At 36.1% G+C, this 16,166-nt stretch overlaps 2 protein-coding genes across 2 annotated transcripts; one reads left to right on the top strand and one right to left on the bottom strand.

Moving 5' to 3' along the window:
- Nucleotides 1-238: 238 nt before the first annotated feature.
- LOC115961436 (aspartic proteinase CDR1-like) lies at nt 239-1,417 on the top strand. Its single transcript, XM_031080420.1, has one exon. It carries the CDS (start codon nt 239-241, stop codon nt 1,415-1,417), a length of 1,179 nt encoding a protein of 392 aa, XP_030936280.1.
- Nucleotides 1,418-5,161: 3,744 nt separating this feature from the next.
- Nucleotides 5,162-6,334, bottom strand: LOC115961435 (aspartic proteinase CDR1-like). The gene has a single exon (XM_031080419.1). The coding sequence runs from the start codon at nt 6,332-6,334 to the stop codon at nt 5,162-5,164; it is 1,173 nt and encodes a 390-aa protein (XP_030936279.1).
- Between the last annotated feature and the right edge of the window lie 9,832 nt (nt 6,335-16,166).

The following is a 16,166-nucleotide window of genomic DNA, read 5'->3' as shown; positions in this document are numbered from 1 at the left end:
AAAGAAGCAAATTTTGGTGCTTATTAAAATTTTCAGTTTATAGTAGTACATTTGATGCCATTCACGGATGGAGGATTCTCTTTTCTTTTCTTTTTTTTCTTTTTTTTTTCTTTTTTTTTTGTTAGGTTAACTTAATGGTGCAATCAAGTATTCGTTAGGCCAAACATGGAAAGTTCGGTTTAATCATGTATATAAAAGCCTATAGTATAGCCAGTACTGTTTCATCTCTCCAAATTCAATGGCAAGCGGTGTCATATTTCATCCATGCTTCCTTCTCTCATATTATCTTATAGGCCTTTTGGCTACAGCTAATAATGTCCCCCAAGCACAATTAATACCATACCACGGTCAGCATCTCATAAAGGCCTCAATTGGCACTCCACCAGTAGACATCTATGGCGTTGCCGATACAGGTAGTAACCTTGTGTGGACACAATGTGTACCGTGTGATGACTGCTTCAATCAGACTTATCCCAAGTTCGATCCTCAAAAGTCCTGCACATACAGTGAAATTTCTTGTCATTCAGAAAAATGTCACGAATGGGACCAAGTCCATTGTTCTCCTCAAAATAGTTGCAATTACGTCAGTGGATATGTAAATGGTGGATCCCAAGGTGTTCTGGCCAAAGAAAAAGCCACCATCACTTCTACCTTCGGGCAAGCAGTTTCTTTTGACATTGCCTTTGGATGTTCACACAACAGTAACTTCCATTCCGATGGCCATGTAACGGGAATCATTGGGTTAGGATCAGGGCCTTTGTCCTTTCTTTCACAAATTGGTAGCAAGAGGTTTTCTTATTGCTTGTTGCCATTTGGTACTGAATATACTGATCCTAGTGTTACAAGCAAGATAAGTTTTGGCAATGGCAGTGAAGTTGTGGGTGATGGTGTGGTTTCAACACCATTTGTAGATCGAGAATCTGGACATGAATATTATGTGACACTAGAAGGAATTAGTGTTGGAGACACATATGTGCCCTTTAACTCTTCAGGTAAGGTTTCTAAGGGCAACATGTTAATCGATTCAGGATCACCAACATTGTCTTTGCCACCAGATTTTTACGATCGCTTAGAGGTGGAAGTGAAGAAGCAGATTTCAATTGATCCCATTAAGAATGACACTTTATTGGGGACACGGCTTTGCTATAGAACTGAAATTACTAATGAAAATGGACCAATATTGACTGTCCATTTTGAAGGTGCAGATGTGGAGTTAAAACCTATACAAACTTTCAATCGACCGATTAAAAGATATGAATATTATTGCTTTGGAATTACAAATATTGCAAGTACATATAACGAATTTTCGGATGGCACAGGAGTATACGGCAACTATGTTCAAGCAAATTTTTTGATTGGGTATGACTTGGAAACAAGGATGGTCTCCTTCAAGCCGACTGATTGCACAAAACTGTAGAGTTTGCGGCCACTTTCATGTAACCTATACGATCAATATACTCCTACCAACTTATATTTATAAAATATAGCTTAATTATCTTTCTTTTTTTTTTTTTTAATTTTAAAAAAAGGTTTTATTTTCATTGTGATCTAATCATATTTCCAGCAATTTAAAGAAATGTTTTTACTTTTAGTTGCGCCCACACGTCTCTCGCAACTGCTAAAAAAGTTTTGTCTTTCGCAACTGCTAAAAAAGTGTAGAAATTTATTTAGTTGCGCCCACACGTCTCTCTTCATGATCATCTTTCAATGAAAGGAAGGAAAGCATCTAAGAATACCAGGCCCGTTTAGTGACCACTTGAAAGGGAAGGGGGATCTCTTTTACAAATAAATTGCTTCATTTATTTATTTATTTTTTAGAAACTGTCAAGACTCTGTATTAATCAAATGAAGAATAAAACAAAATACAAGGAACACTAACTGATCTGAAACAGATACATCAGGAAGAATACTATCCAACCAAATAACAATATCTGCTATTTCTTTAGCAAGCTTGGAGATGAGCTGTGGTGTTACCCTTTCCGTGGATAAGAGAAAGTTTGTATCGTTGGAAAGATGCGTCTTAAGATTGGGTATCATGAATAAGATTTCCAAAAGGAGGTAGCAAATATTTATTATTCTAGAGAGCTACCATCACTCATGTCGATCGATGGAAATAGGACTTGGGGTTCAGGGGGATGAAGTATAAAACAAACAAACAAAAACCGAAAAAGCAAAAATAAAAATCTATTTTTTTATCATAGATTTAATAATTAAAAATATATTTATATTTTTACAGAGAAATTTAATATCGTTCATTTCTTTTAGTGATAAATCATTATTTTTATTTGAGATTGTAAAAATTAATAAATCATTTCTTTTATTTAGTATATATATAGAATAAAAATTCAAAATGATTTTAATATTTCCACACAAAAAAAATTAAATAAATAAAAGAGAAAAATGTGCTCATAGAAGTAGACAAATAAATTGTTTTGCCGGGGAGGGAAATGGAACAAAGGTCAATTGGTTTCATTAAAAAAAAAAAATGTTAACTTCTTGTGAACATTTTAAAAGTGGCACTCTTTTTTTGGAATAGATTGACAAAATTTGTATTAATTGCTATCTTAATGGGTGCAATATGCACCTGTTAAAAGTCGACATATAAAATTAAAATTGTATTTTTTTTTTTTTTGAGAAATAATTATAACATGCTACTAACCCTATAGTTCGAACACTTTCTTCCCTAAACCCCCAAGCACTTTGTACATGGGGAGGTGCCAATTCAACTATAAGACCTTTGACAAATTAAAGTTGTATTTAACTATTTATCATCTTATTTTACGTTTAATAATCATCTATAAAAGATACTAATTATTTTTGTTAGAAATAGCAATATGCACACAACACTACACTACAAATCTACAATCAACTAACTTTATAAAATCTCTAGAATTAACCATTCAAAGTTTAAGGGTAAAATATGTATTTGATCTCTAACGTTTGGAATCTGTGTTAATTTGGTCCCAACATTTATATGTGTCAGTTTAGTCCTTAGGATTTTGTTATTGTGGCAAAATAATCTTCATCTATAAGTGATAGATGGAAAAAGCTTATGTGACTAACTATGAAAATAAAATAATCTTCATCTATAAGTGATAGATGGAAAAAGCTTATGTGACTAACTATGAAAATAAAATCTCTCTCTCTCTCTCTCTCTCTCTCTCTCTCTCTCTCTCTCTCTCTCTCTCTCTCTCTCTCTCTCATTTCCTTTGTTTTCTTGGCAACAAAGTGGCCCCACCACAAAAACAAAATTTCTCTGAGGAAAAAAAGAGTCCATTCTCATCATAAAACACCTAAAATTTTATAAATGATTGAGCACTTTTTTTTTTCCTTAACAAGAGATGCTAAGAGTATCCCAATTTTAAAATTGACTTACAAACTAACATGTTACCAATTATAATAAAAGTAATTCAAATATTCATTAATTAGGTTGTTGAAGTTTATCAATCACAGTTATTATTACATCATATTGTGAATATTTTGTTATACCTTTAGTATTTTTCTTTTTCTTTCCGAACAAGGCTTAGAAAATGGGAGGCTTATAGAAATTTAACCCAATTGAAATCCCCTAAAATATTTCAAAATAAAAAATATTGCAAATGTGTAAGATCATCAATGAAAAAAAAAATTAATTTATTTTCTTGGCGACCAAACAAATCAAAATCAGTCACTATAGAATAGACATCAACCACGCTGGGGTTGCTGGAATGGAGTTGATCTCCAGATTTCAGATATGCTTGAACCCGTGGAGCATTAAGGTGGACTCGTTTTGTACTGGAAGGTCGGAGTTGGACATCAAATCTTTGCCTTGTTTTTCACTTTCGATGGCTTTTCCAATATCAATGGTTGATTTGTGGTTTACAGTTTATACTGGTGTTTCGTTTTGTTTGTTTGTTTTTTTTTTTCAATTGAAATAGTCTGGTGAAAGTTTTTCATGTTGGAACGCTGCAATCATGTTTCTGGGGTCAGTTTTTATTTAATTGCAAATTTTATGATATTTGGAAGTGTTTGATAGAAAAGAAAAGAAAGGAAAATGAGAAGTGATTTTTTGAAAATAAAAAATATTCAACAAACGTGGGAATCTTTTTCTAATTTTTATTGCATGCAGTAGTAGACGTGTAATTTGATTTGAAGTGTCATAAAAATAATTTTTATATTTAATAGTCAGCCAAATAAGCATTTTCCATCAATCACCTAATTAATGACAAATACCATTTTGATTCAATAACAGAAATTTAGATATTAAATTGACACATTTGAAAGGTCGGGTACCAAATTGACACACAATGTAAAAGATGAAGAACCAAATATGTAATTTACTCAAGTTTCAAATCATCTCAACATTGCTTTTAAAAAGGTCACTAGTAAACAAGCACAAGTGCAGAACTACTAATTATTTGTCTATTTTGTATCATGTCGGTAAGAAGCATTTACCTTTATAGAATTCATATATACATATGTTATAAAAACACCCGCTCATTACTCACATTCACCTAGCATTTATTAAGAGAAAAGGGAGTATCATCTCATCATTTAGCAAATGAAGAGTTAAAATAGAGAAAGATTTAAGAGGGCCTTACAGAGAGAATAATAGAAAGAGAGGTCATGCCTCTACGTGTGCACACATACACCGAGAGAGAGAGAGTTTGCTTGCTACTCTACTCAGATCTGGTGACTGGAGCCTAGAACGATATTGTGGGTCTCACTGCCTAAGTTGGTTATTCAGTCCTCCTCGTAGGCCGCAAGTGTCTCTACTCAATCTTGTGGCTAGTTTTTTTTTTTGGGGGGGGGGGGGGTGGTGGGGGAATGAATGTATAATGGAATGGTTTTGGAAATCTCCAAGAAATGTGATAAGATTGTAGTGAAAACAAAGATGTCTTTTTTTGTTAAAAAAAAGAAAAAAGAAAAAGAAGATAATTAAGCTGTATATATAAAGTATGAATAGGTATATATCTTTCATTGATCGTATATGTTACATGAAAGTGCCAAACACTACAGTTTAGTGCAATCAGTCGGCTTGAAGGAGACCATCCTTGTTTCCAAGTCAAACCCAATCAACAGAAAAAGAAAAAAAAGAAGAAGATAATTAAGCTATATATATAAAGTATGAATAGGTATATATCTTTCATTGATCGTATATGTTACATGAAAGTGCCAAACACTACAGTTTAGTGCAATCAGTCGGCTTGAACGAGACCATCCTTGTTTCCAAGTCAAACCCAATCAACAAATTTGCTTGAACATAGTTGCCATATAATCCTTTGTCACCAAAATATGCCAATGCAGTATTTGCAGTATTAGTAATTGCAAAGCAGTAAATATCATATGCATGAACCGGTCGATTGAAAATTAGTGTAGGCTTTAACTCCACATCTGCACCTTCAAAATGGACAGTCAATTTTGGTCCATTTTCGTTAGTAATTTCAGTTCTATAGCAAAGCCGTGTCCCTGTTAGAGTTTCATTTTTAATGGGATCAATTGAAATCTGCTTCTTCACTTCCACCTCTAAGCGATTATAAAAATATGGTGGCAAAGTCAATGGTGGTGATCCTGAATCGATACAAACGTTGCCCTTAGAAACCTTACCTGAAGAGTTAAAGGGCACATATGTGTCTCCAACACTAATTCCTTCTAGTGTCACATAATATTGATTTCCCATAGCTACAAATGGTGTTGAAACCACACCATCACCCACAACTTCACTACCATTGCCAAAACTTATCTTGCCTGTAATACTAGGATCAGTATATTCAGTACCATATGGCAACAAGCAATAAGAAAACCTCTTGCTACCAATTTGTGAAGGAAAGGACAAAGGCCCTAATCCTAACGCAATAAGTCCCGTTGTGTGGTCATTGTAATTTATGGTATTGTTGTGTGCACATCCGAAAGCAATATCAAAGGAAACTGCTTGCCCAGAGGTAGAAGTGATGGTGATTTTTTCTTTGGCCAAAACACCTTTGGATAAACCACTTGCATATCCACTGACGTAATTGCAACTATTTTGAGGGGAACAATGGACTTGGTCCCATTCTTGACATTTATTTGAATGACAAGAAATTTCACTGTATGTGCTGGACCTTTTAGGTTCGAACTTAGGATGAATCTGGTTAAAGCAGACATCACAAGGTACACATTGTGTCCACACAAGGTCACTAGCTGTATCGATAATGCCATAGATGTCTACTGGTGGAGTGCCAATTGAGGCCTTCATGAGATGCTGACCGTAGTATGGTATTAATTGTGCTTGGGGGACATTATGAGCTGTAACCAAAACACCTATAAGATAATATGATAGAAGGAAGCATGGATGAAATTTGACACCGCTTGCCATTGAATTTAGAGAAATGAAACAATACTAGCTATACTAAGGACTTTTAAATACACGATTAAACCAAACTTTCCATGTTCAGCCTAACGATTACTTGATTGCACCATTAATTTGACCTAACAGAAGGGGGAAAAAAAAACAGAAAGAAGAGAATTCTTCATCTGTGGATGGCATCGAATGTACTACTAAAACCTGGAAATTTTAGTAAGCACCAAATTTTGCTTCTTTTAACAATATTTAAAACAGTGATTGTAACAAATGCAATAATACCAATATATCATAACAAATCTCTTGTTTCACTGAAGAATAGGTCATCAATCCTTATTTAATATATTTTTCCAAACAAAAAACCTTATTTAAGAATAAATTTGGTTAGATAGGCCCCTCAGTTATGCATGGCAAATGCACCTCTTTTTTTTTTTTTTTTTTTTCAAACAAAAAAATAGGAAATATTTTTTTATTTGGCTTTGCAATAAAATTATACTTGGCCCCCTAACACCATCATTGACCATCTTAAAAAATAAAAAGAATAAATAAATAAAAAAAAACTTTTAAAATCAAATGAGAAGCCCAAAAAAGATTGACCCAATCGAAAAATCACCAAGAGAAAAGCTCAAGAAAATTTAGCCCAATCATTCAACCAATTAGACCAGGCCCTTTAAAAATTCAACCAAAACCTAACTAATCTTACATAGTAAATTCCCAAAACCATTCCGTCAAAAAAAAAAAAAAAAAAAGATACTAAGCAAAGGCACTTGCTACTTATAAGGAGGGCTGACCAACAAAGGTTGTAAGGCATGACTCGTGAGGTAAAGCAATAAGACCCAATAGAGGTAGGCAACATGACACCACTTCAGGCTCTAGCCACCAAATCTAAGTAAAGCAACACGCTCTCTCTCTCTCTCTCTCTCTTAGATACAGAGTCAGAACTTTAAGTTAGGGGGGCAATTTTACTATTGCCTGTGAGTGGTAGTTTGAACTTTTGATTCTACTACTTAGCTGTTGAGATTTCTTTCTTTTTTTGTGGGTAAGAACAATTTTTTTTTTTTTTTGAATTTTTAAAGGACAGGGGTATTTATTTGGGATAAAATTATTTAATTGACATTAATTTTGTTTTTAGTTTTAAAGGTAATTTTTGTTGTTGAGCTATTTTTTTCGGTCTTCTATATCTTGTTTTAGATTTTAGATCTCTAAATTTTTTTATGGTCACTAAAATGAGGAAAATTTTAGAGTTACAAGTTTACAAATTACTAATGTGATAAGTGATTACTGGTAAATAAAATAAAATATGATATAAGTGGTGTGCCCATATGCAAACAAATAAGAATTTGCAACCAAAACAGTTTATAAAAATGTTATAAAAAAGTTTTTGAATATAACATTACTCATAAAGGAATTAATAATATTGTTAAAGGGAAACAAAATGTAATTTTATAGAATAAAATTACTAAAATTAGTACACACATATATATATAATAATATTAAAAAATCCAGTCTCTCTCTCTCTCTCTCTCTCTCTCTCTCTCTCTCTCTCTCTCTCTCTCTCTCTCTCTCTCTCTCTCTCTCTCTCTCTCTCTCTCTCTCTCTCTCTCTCAACAAAGTATTCGTTGTTATGGAAAAACTAACTCAACATCTCAACTTACAAATAGAAATCTTATGCCCCACTCTTTGTGCATTATTCTTGTTCGCGATATTTTCATTCAGATTATTCCTTGATTTTGGGATCCCAATTCTATTCTAATGTTTTGTATGTTAAAATAAAATAAATGAGAAAGGATAAAGAGAGAATGATCCTTGCATGCAAGATACGTGTTATTACAAGATGTTGTCATTTAATTTGGTATAACTTTTTAATTAGAACTTCATTTATTCCTCTTGTTTTAAGTAAAATAAAATCTTAAAATTGAAACAATGAAACTTTTCTTTTGGATTAACTTTATTTTGTATAAGATATTCGTCTACCTTCATTAGAAGCATGCGAAAGGGTATCAATAATTGAATCCGTGAAACTCAACAAGTGACATTTTCTTGAGATATTTCTCCAAATTATTAGTATTTGATAGAAAAGTTTTTTCCTCTATCTTCTATTCTTACATGTTAATGAGTTTTAGTTTTTTTCTAGCAACATTAAGGGACCCATTGTTTTGTGGGGGATAGAACCCAATGCCCCAATACCTAATAATTCCCTTATATAAAAACAAACAAACAAACACTCAAACAACTTTAAAGAAATCTAACTTATGCTTTTCAAAGAGTCTTCTCTTCTCTATGCAGGAGGGCCACTGGACAAAAGAGTAAAACCCTTTACAACAATATATATTCAAATAGCTCCAATTGTATTACTTGATGAACAAGAAATACCCTATTGCTTCCAATAAGAAACTGTTTTTTTCATATTAAAGAAAATATTTTTCTTCCACACCAAGAAAAATCATTTCCTTCCACAAAGAAGAAGAAGGGAAAAAACTAATTGGATTTCGTTTGAGGTAATTTATAACATTTGTATAACTTTTGTGATTATATAAAACAAAAAATTTAATATTATGAAATTAATACCAAAGAAATCATCACATAAAACCATTTATTAGCATTTATGCCCATTGTGATTTTGAGATTTGAATTAGGTGTAACCAAAATTGCTTCAATAATATGTGGCAGGTATATTGAGAGAATCATACATCCTTTGCTCAAAAAAAAAAAAAAAAAAAAAACAAAAAAACAAAAAAAAACAAAAAAGAAGAAGAAGAAGAAGAAGAAGAGAGAATCATACATCCTGTTATGGACTTATGGTCCAAACTGAAATTTGTATATTCAGCACGTGCACACACACAAATATATATATATATATATATATATATTGGCCAGAGGAAAAATGAAATATGGAACACAAGTTTAATAAATTGTTACTAAATGTTGTTGTCTTTTTTTATTTGCTAAAAAGAGGTTAGACTACTTTGGTTCAATTGGGTGCCTTGACATTGTAAATTTACACATTAGGTTTTATTTCAATACAAAATGTCCTATCTCTTAAGGAGAAGGTTCTATCACATTCATGCTATTGACATACTAGCACCTTAGTACAAATGAACAAACTTTAGAATAAATACATATGCTGACATATTTATAGATACAAAGATGAATATGCATGCCAATTTGGAGACGCTAGCTCAATGTTCAAGTTTACTGTAGACCTGCACTTGATGTTGTTCACTTTTTGGACCGAAGCACCTTTGACTCAATTAAGCTGAAATTTACAAATTTTGAGGTTCTTATGTGCCTAATTTTTGCCTTAAGCACCTAAATATATATGTTAAGTTTAGCAAGAGTGTTGTCTACTTGCTTAGTAATAAGAACTAAGAAGACCAAAGTGAGCATGCTCGACTCTTTGCAAATTATCAAAGGCAAATTGAATTGTAAACCCTCCAAATTGCACATTTTAGAAGATATCCATTTTTTTTTAGAGATATCGATAACGGTGTTGTTCCGCATGCTAAATATGCACTTAAATAGCAAGCATGTTATTAGCCACAAGATGGGTATGCTAAGATAGATATTTTGTTATGTATTGAATCCTGCTGCTGCGTAAGGTGTTTATTAGGCATATTTTAGGTATATAAGCAATTACAAAGAGCCCTAAGCAAATTATTAATCCTTTTAAGGTATATAGCCCAAATGTGGCTAACACAACATTCCATGCAACTGTAAACCTAGGATCTTGAAGCAATTACCAATCAGTATGCATTAAATCAAATATTAGTGAACAGTTAAGTTACACCATAATTGGCTGCTTGGTGGTCCTCTAAGACAGCGATTTATTGGCCCACTAGTGGAACAAGATTCTCAATTAAAACGCTTTGTTACATTTTCTTATTAACTGATTAATTGCTGGAATCCAACAAACCCAAATATGGCCATCTGTTGATGGAATTTGTTCCGTCAAGGCAACAAGTACCTTTTTTAATACCAACAACTTCCTTCAAAAACTTCTACCAAATGTTAGAGTTGGATTTGGCATTTGTTGCCCAAACAATTTAAAATATATTGTATGGAAATGCACACATGACCGCTTCTTGACCAAGAACCTCATCTTTGCCCATTCTTCTATTTACAAAAATGTGACTAGCACGAAACTTCATTACACTATCGTTGCGATGGTCAAGCACATAAGTCACTTAAATGTCATTCTATTTACCAATATAGTTCTTTCAATTATCCCTATTCAGTCAGTTAAATGTTGATTTCCTAATCACATTATATAAGAGGGAGAAATTAATATCGTGCCTCTCTACTCAAATCTAGTGGCTAGAGCTTAGAGTTAAGAACAAAGTCTATACGTTTTTAGACCCCTTAAAACACAAGTTATTTAACCTAGTTATTTAGCCAAGTGATTACACAGATAAATTATTCAGATCTAGGTTAATTAACACAATCAAATAACACATGATATGATATGATAACCCAGGAAAACCAAACTGGTAAAAAACCTACGGAGGATTTAACCTAACTATCCTCAAGGTAAAACTAATCCACTATAAAAGAATTGAAGTTTTTACAATAGAACTTAGACCACTAACATCCTATTGCTACCTCATGTAGAAAACTTACTACCACGACCACGTGACAGCTCCGAGTCCAAGGACTACTTCTTTCCTTGATCCACTGCAACCACAAGTTCTCTTACTTGTGACTTTGAGAATCCACTCAAAGGTTTTGGATCTTCTTGAAAGTTATTTATGCAGCAATTGAAATGATCATCAAGTTCTTGGCATGAATCTTGATAATCCTAAGTGTATATGAAGGTAAACACCTCTAGATCTCACAAGAGATTCAACACACAGCACATCAACAACATCTAAAACATAGCTAGGGTTTTTTCTTTTATACTTGGAGTAAAATATAAAACCATACACGTCAAACCGGGCTTAAGCTGAGTTGGAAAAAATCTATAGAATATTAATCTGCACGAGGTTCGATCGATCGAGCCTTGCAGATTTAGCTAATAGATCTTGCAATTCACTCGATTCCAACTTTATAAATAAACACACTTTGAGTAGCCTAAATCTAGACTCTAAGTTTTAATCATGGTTTGCCAACACATTACACATTGAAATTCTAATACATTTAGTTCCTAAAGTCTTAAAAGCTAACAAAGTCATTCTTTGGCCTTAGAGGGCTTTCCCTGCCTCTTCCCATCCTCCAAAAAATGGAAAAAAAAAAAAAATACTAGTGTGTGTGTGTGTGTGTGTGTGTAGAGGTAATTAATCTTAGCAAGTTTGTCCAATAAATTTACACTTGGCACCTGTGAGGGTGCCTTTTTCGTGACACTCAGGCCCAAGGATCCCGAGCCTAAATGAAAAGGAGGATTTGGTGAACCGGGCCTTGACTCACCGCAGCTAACGAGCTGTTTAAGAATTAAGTGGGATACAGAGGATCCTCCTGACAATATAAGAAAAAATGACAAGCAAGGATATCGAAGGGTGCCAAAAATTAACAAGGTAAATTCAGAAGGAAAGAAACAGGATTAGCAAAGCGATAAAAAAATTAATGTTGTAGGGATCCCAGGAAATATGAAGCATGTTTCATTAATGCATTATCTGTTGGATTACAGAAAACTCACTAGGACGTGATACAAGGTTCAATCAAGCTCAAAAATTACAGTCTTGAATGGCTATTTCAGCCTTCAAAACTTGCAAAGTTTGATTCTCGTTGAATCCGAGTATGTGCAATAGTGGCTTTTACAGGATACCAGGAAGCAATATTTGTTTTTCCCTTAGTATTTTCTCTTTTTCACAGATTTTTCTGATAGTTTTTCTAGATAATCTCTTCTTTCTTGTGTTTCTCTCTTTTTTCGCTGCCCTTTCTTCACAACCCATCTCCTCCTTTTATAATGGAGTTTTTTGGTCTTCCCGGGGAACCGTTGGTTCCCCTGTTTTGCTCTTTTGCAAACAGAGCACGTCCTGTTCCCATCGTCTCGGTAAGTCCCGTTTCCGTTTTTTCTCATTCTTTTCTTCTTTCAGCTCTGATTCTTTTGAAAGTTCCTGGTTGGCCACCTTCTTTGGGATGCGCTGAGGTATGCCCTTCTCGGCATCCTCATTTCTGGCGTCTTCCACTTTTCCCTTTTCTTTCCTATCTGGGCGGAATCATGTTCTGCCATTTTGAAAGACGTTTGTTATCATTCTTCTTCCCTGTCCTGGTTCCCCGAGGCCTTTTCTGTCTGTGCCATGAGAGGTCGTTCGCGTTCTTTTTGCTTTTGTTTCTTGTTTTCTTCTTCTGTCTTTTTCTATCGAGCTGTCCCAGTCTTCCTTTTTCTTTGTGCCTGAAGGGATCCGCGCCTATTGACGGTTCCTGAGGATCCTTACTTCTTACCCTTTGTCGTGGTCCTCTTTTTTTTATGCTTCTTTTTCTGGGCTTCAGGATCCTCTGGGCCTTTCTTTTATTCCCTCATGGGTCTCCTGTATCTACTACTTTGGACTTAGCTTGAATTTGTCTTTTGGGCTTGACTTATTCTTTTTTGGGCTTATTTCACTATGATCCTTTTCAGACCTCAACATTTAGCCCCCCGAGCTCGTGGGTTGCCTGAAGCCCACGCGTGAGTAATTTAGGTTTCCTAAGATTTTCGTGGGATCCCCTTTTTCTTGACTTCTACTGGGTTCCCTTCCTTTTTTACTCGAGATCCCGACCCTTTTCTGCTGCTTTTGGTTACCTCCTTTTTGCGTGTTGCGTTCTCTTATAATTATTACTTTTTGCAGTTTCCTCTTTGCATGGGATGTGGCAGTTGAGTATTTGAGGTAAAACTCCTCTACCCACTTTTCTCGTTTCCCGTTGCTTCTCATTAATAACCGCTGATTAATCCCTTCTTCAAATTAAATTTTTTGGCGACTAGCGCGTCTTTCCATAAACTGTTTTCCCCAACTGCTATTTGCGCCTTTATTGTAGCCGTTTCATCTTATCACTTTGTTTCTCTGAGTCTTTCATTCTTTGAGTTTCTTTTTCCTTTTCTCTTCTTCTCTGTTACTCCGATCTTCCCCCTTTTTGCACTTTTAATCACCTTTCTTCTCATTGTACGTGTTGTTCCAATGGCATCTTCTTCTTCTCGAAAGAGGAGAGAGCGTACCCCCAGTCCTTCTGAGGGTGAAGGTTTTTCTGGTTCTGCTCTGAGCAATTCTCGTGAGGTTACCGAACGTCCGGCCTTCCCTTTACGGGATCCTTGGTATTCTCTCAGTTTATTTTTCCCTCATGTATCTCATGGTGAGGCTCTTCCATCCCCTCATGTTTGGATGTTTTCTGGCCAAGCGGGTTTTGTTGGTTCCGTCCAGGTTCCTGACCCTAGAGAGATTTTTGATCTTCAGATTAGACAAGGAATTCGAGAGGCGGTTCCTATCTTCTTTGATTTTGTTCCGGGAAAGATTCAAGGCTGGCCTATATGGGTAGACAAAGAACTGTCTGATGCTGAGTTTGTGGGTCGCTTGGAGCGCCCCGGTATCCTAAAGGCAGTGGCTATTTCCAGAAACCTTGAGGGCTTCAGAGACGCCCAAGGGCTCAGGCATCTGGTACGTCATTGGTGCCCTTCCTTTCATACTTTTTTCTTTTCTGCTGGCGAATTGACGATCACCTTGGAAGATGTGGTTAATAACTTCCTCCTCCCGGTGTTTGGTGACGAGAGCCCCTTTGATATTAACCTTTCTGGTGAGGATCTCGTGGTAGAAGATAAATTGTCTGGTCATTTTGGTGGTCGCGCTGCCTCTTCTGGTGGTAAGCCGGCTAGGATGGGGAGATGGGTGATGACCCTCTCTCATGAGAAAGATAAGGAAGTGAGGTGGGCCAGTTTTCTGGCTTTTTGGCTTAGCAAATTTTTGTTTAGTGAATTTCTTGGGTACGGAGTTAAGTCTTCCTTTTTTCCGTTGGCAATCAAGTTGGCTCGAGGTACCCAATATCCTTTGGCCCCTCTGTTTTTGGGTCATGTTTACTCTCAATTGGACCTGCTTCATGGAGATGAGATTGGGGGTGATTCTTGTTATGTGATTACTTCATCTCTTCACTGTGCTATCCTTCAGATTTTCATGTGGGACCGTTCTGCAGCTACTTTAGCCAAGTGCAGGAATTTGAAATTTGTGAAGGACAAATTCCAAGGATCCCCCGACATAGTGAAGGGTCTTTGTGGCAATTCTACTGATTCCTTTCCCATTATCTTTCGTTGGATTAGCTTGAAAGGTGGTGGCCTCAATCTTGTGGAATTATTTGACCAAGCAGGGAGCTTACATTGGAGATCCCCTCGTGAGTTTGGCCCTGGCTTTGCGTGTGATTCCGTATTGTCTTCTTTTTTATCTTCTTTTTTATCTTGCCTGCATTAGCCCCTCTTGGCTTCCTGTGCCTTCTTCAAGTGGCCCAAAATATACTCATTATTCAGCACACCGGGTGCTCCGACAGTTTGGTTTTGATCAGGACATTCCTCCAGTTTTTAAGGACATGGTGCTGTCTCTTCCTTTTTTGGATCCTTTCCTGAGGCTGCAGGCCTTTTCTTATTGGTCACGGAGGAGCCCCCAATTTGCAGTGCTTAGCTCCCAGAGAGGAGTCTTTGCTTCTAGTGGCTATACCAGTTATTGGAGAAGAGTACAAAAGTCTTTTGTTGACTATGTTGTCTCGGCACAGTTCGGGAAACCCCAGATTCTAGTATTGTTTCTGCTCCGACATCCAATAGGCGTTTATCCCTTCCTACTGTTGGGATTGTTTCAGCTGCTGCAAGCAGCAAGACTAGGTTTGCAGAGTGGCATGCCTCCAGGGGAGGTTGGGTGACTTATGGACAGGATTTTCCTGAGACTTGGCTGGGTTATAGTCTCATCGTTGGCGCTTCCTCTGGAGTGCCCATCAAGAAGTGCTGCCACTGCTCCGAGTAAAGGTAAGGATGTCAGGCCGAAGAAAATGAAAGCTGTTGATGTCGATGAAAGTATGGAGATAGGTTCTGAGACAAAAAGAAGAAAACTGGGAAATCTCAAACACACTTGGCATCTCAGGAAGGCAAGGATGCCAGGGAACCTTTGGCTTCAAGGACCCGGAAGAAGACCAAGGTAGAGTCTTCTTTTTCCCAGGTTCTTGTGACTGCTTTAGTCCATGGTTCTTTAGGATCCTTTGGTCTTGTATCCCAGCCTCCTTTAGGACCCTCTGGGCGTACTCGTAGTAAGCAAAAGACTTTCAGAGAATCTGTAGAGAGAGAGAGAAGGGCAAGACCTCTTTCCTTCTTCTCTCTTTTTCATTTGTTCACCTTGTTGCACTTATTTCTATTTTTGCTGACGAGTGGTGGTTTCCTTTGCAGTCCAAACGCAAGTCTGATTACAAGAAGGGCAAAAGCCAATCTTCTGGTGATGACGTGGTATGTGTCCCCCCCTTTTTTTGTTCTGACATTATATTGTTAGCATTACCCCATTGTTTTTTTTTTTACTTAGCACTGCTTTTTCTTCTTCTTCTTCCTTTAGGTGGAGGTATCCCCTCTTATGACCGGTAAGGCTTTGGGAGAGGAAGCTGTCACAGCTCTTTCTGTTGCTTTTCCTACTGTGGGGAAGGAGCCCCCTACTGGTGGTCTAGCTGGGGAAACCGGGCAACCGATGCAGGGTTCCCAGGATTCTCAGGACCCTAAGGCTTCTAGGATCCCTTCATCTCAAAGTCCCCATCTTGAACGCTCTCCTAGTCCCATCAGGACTGTGTTTCCTCAAACCTTGTCAGATAAAGGCACTTTGGGAGACACTCCTTTATCTAAACAAACAGGTAAGCCTTGTTTCCTTGAAATAGCGTTGCATCTCTATTTTCTTTTCCAGTTTTTTTTTTTTTTTTTTGAGTTCCT

Source organism: Quercus lobata, chromosome 9, assembly GCF_001633185.2.
Source record: "Quercus lobata isolate SW786 chromosome 9, ValleyOak3.0 Primary Assembly, whole genome shotgun sequence".
In the NCBI taxonomy this organism is placed as follows: domain Eukaryota; kingdom Viridiplantae; phylum Streptophyta; class Magnoliopsida; order Fagales; family Fagaceae; genus Quercus; species Quercus lobata.
Note: the sequence above shows the minus strand (reverse complement) of the source record. Positions and strands in the feature narration are given on the sequence as shown.

What these genes read in the sequence shown, in the direction of transcription:
- LOC115961436 (XM_031080420.1), top strand. Translation starts at nt 239, where the DNA reads ATGGCAAGCGGTGTCATATTTCATCCATGCTTCCTTCTCTCATATTAT.
- LOC115961435 (XM_031080419.1), bottom strand. Translation starts at nt 6,334, where the DNA reads ATGGCAAGCGGTGTCAAATTTCATCCATGCTTCCTTCTATCATATTAT.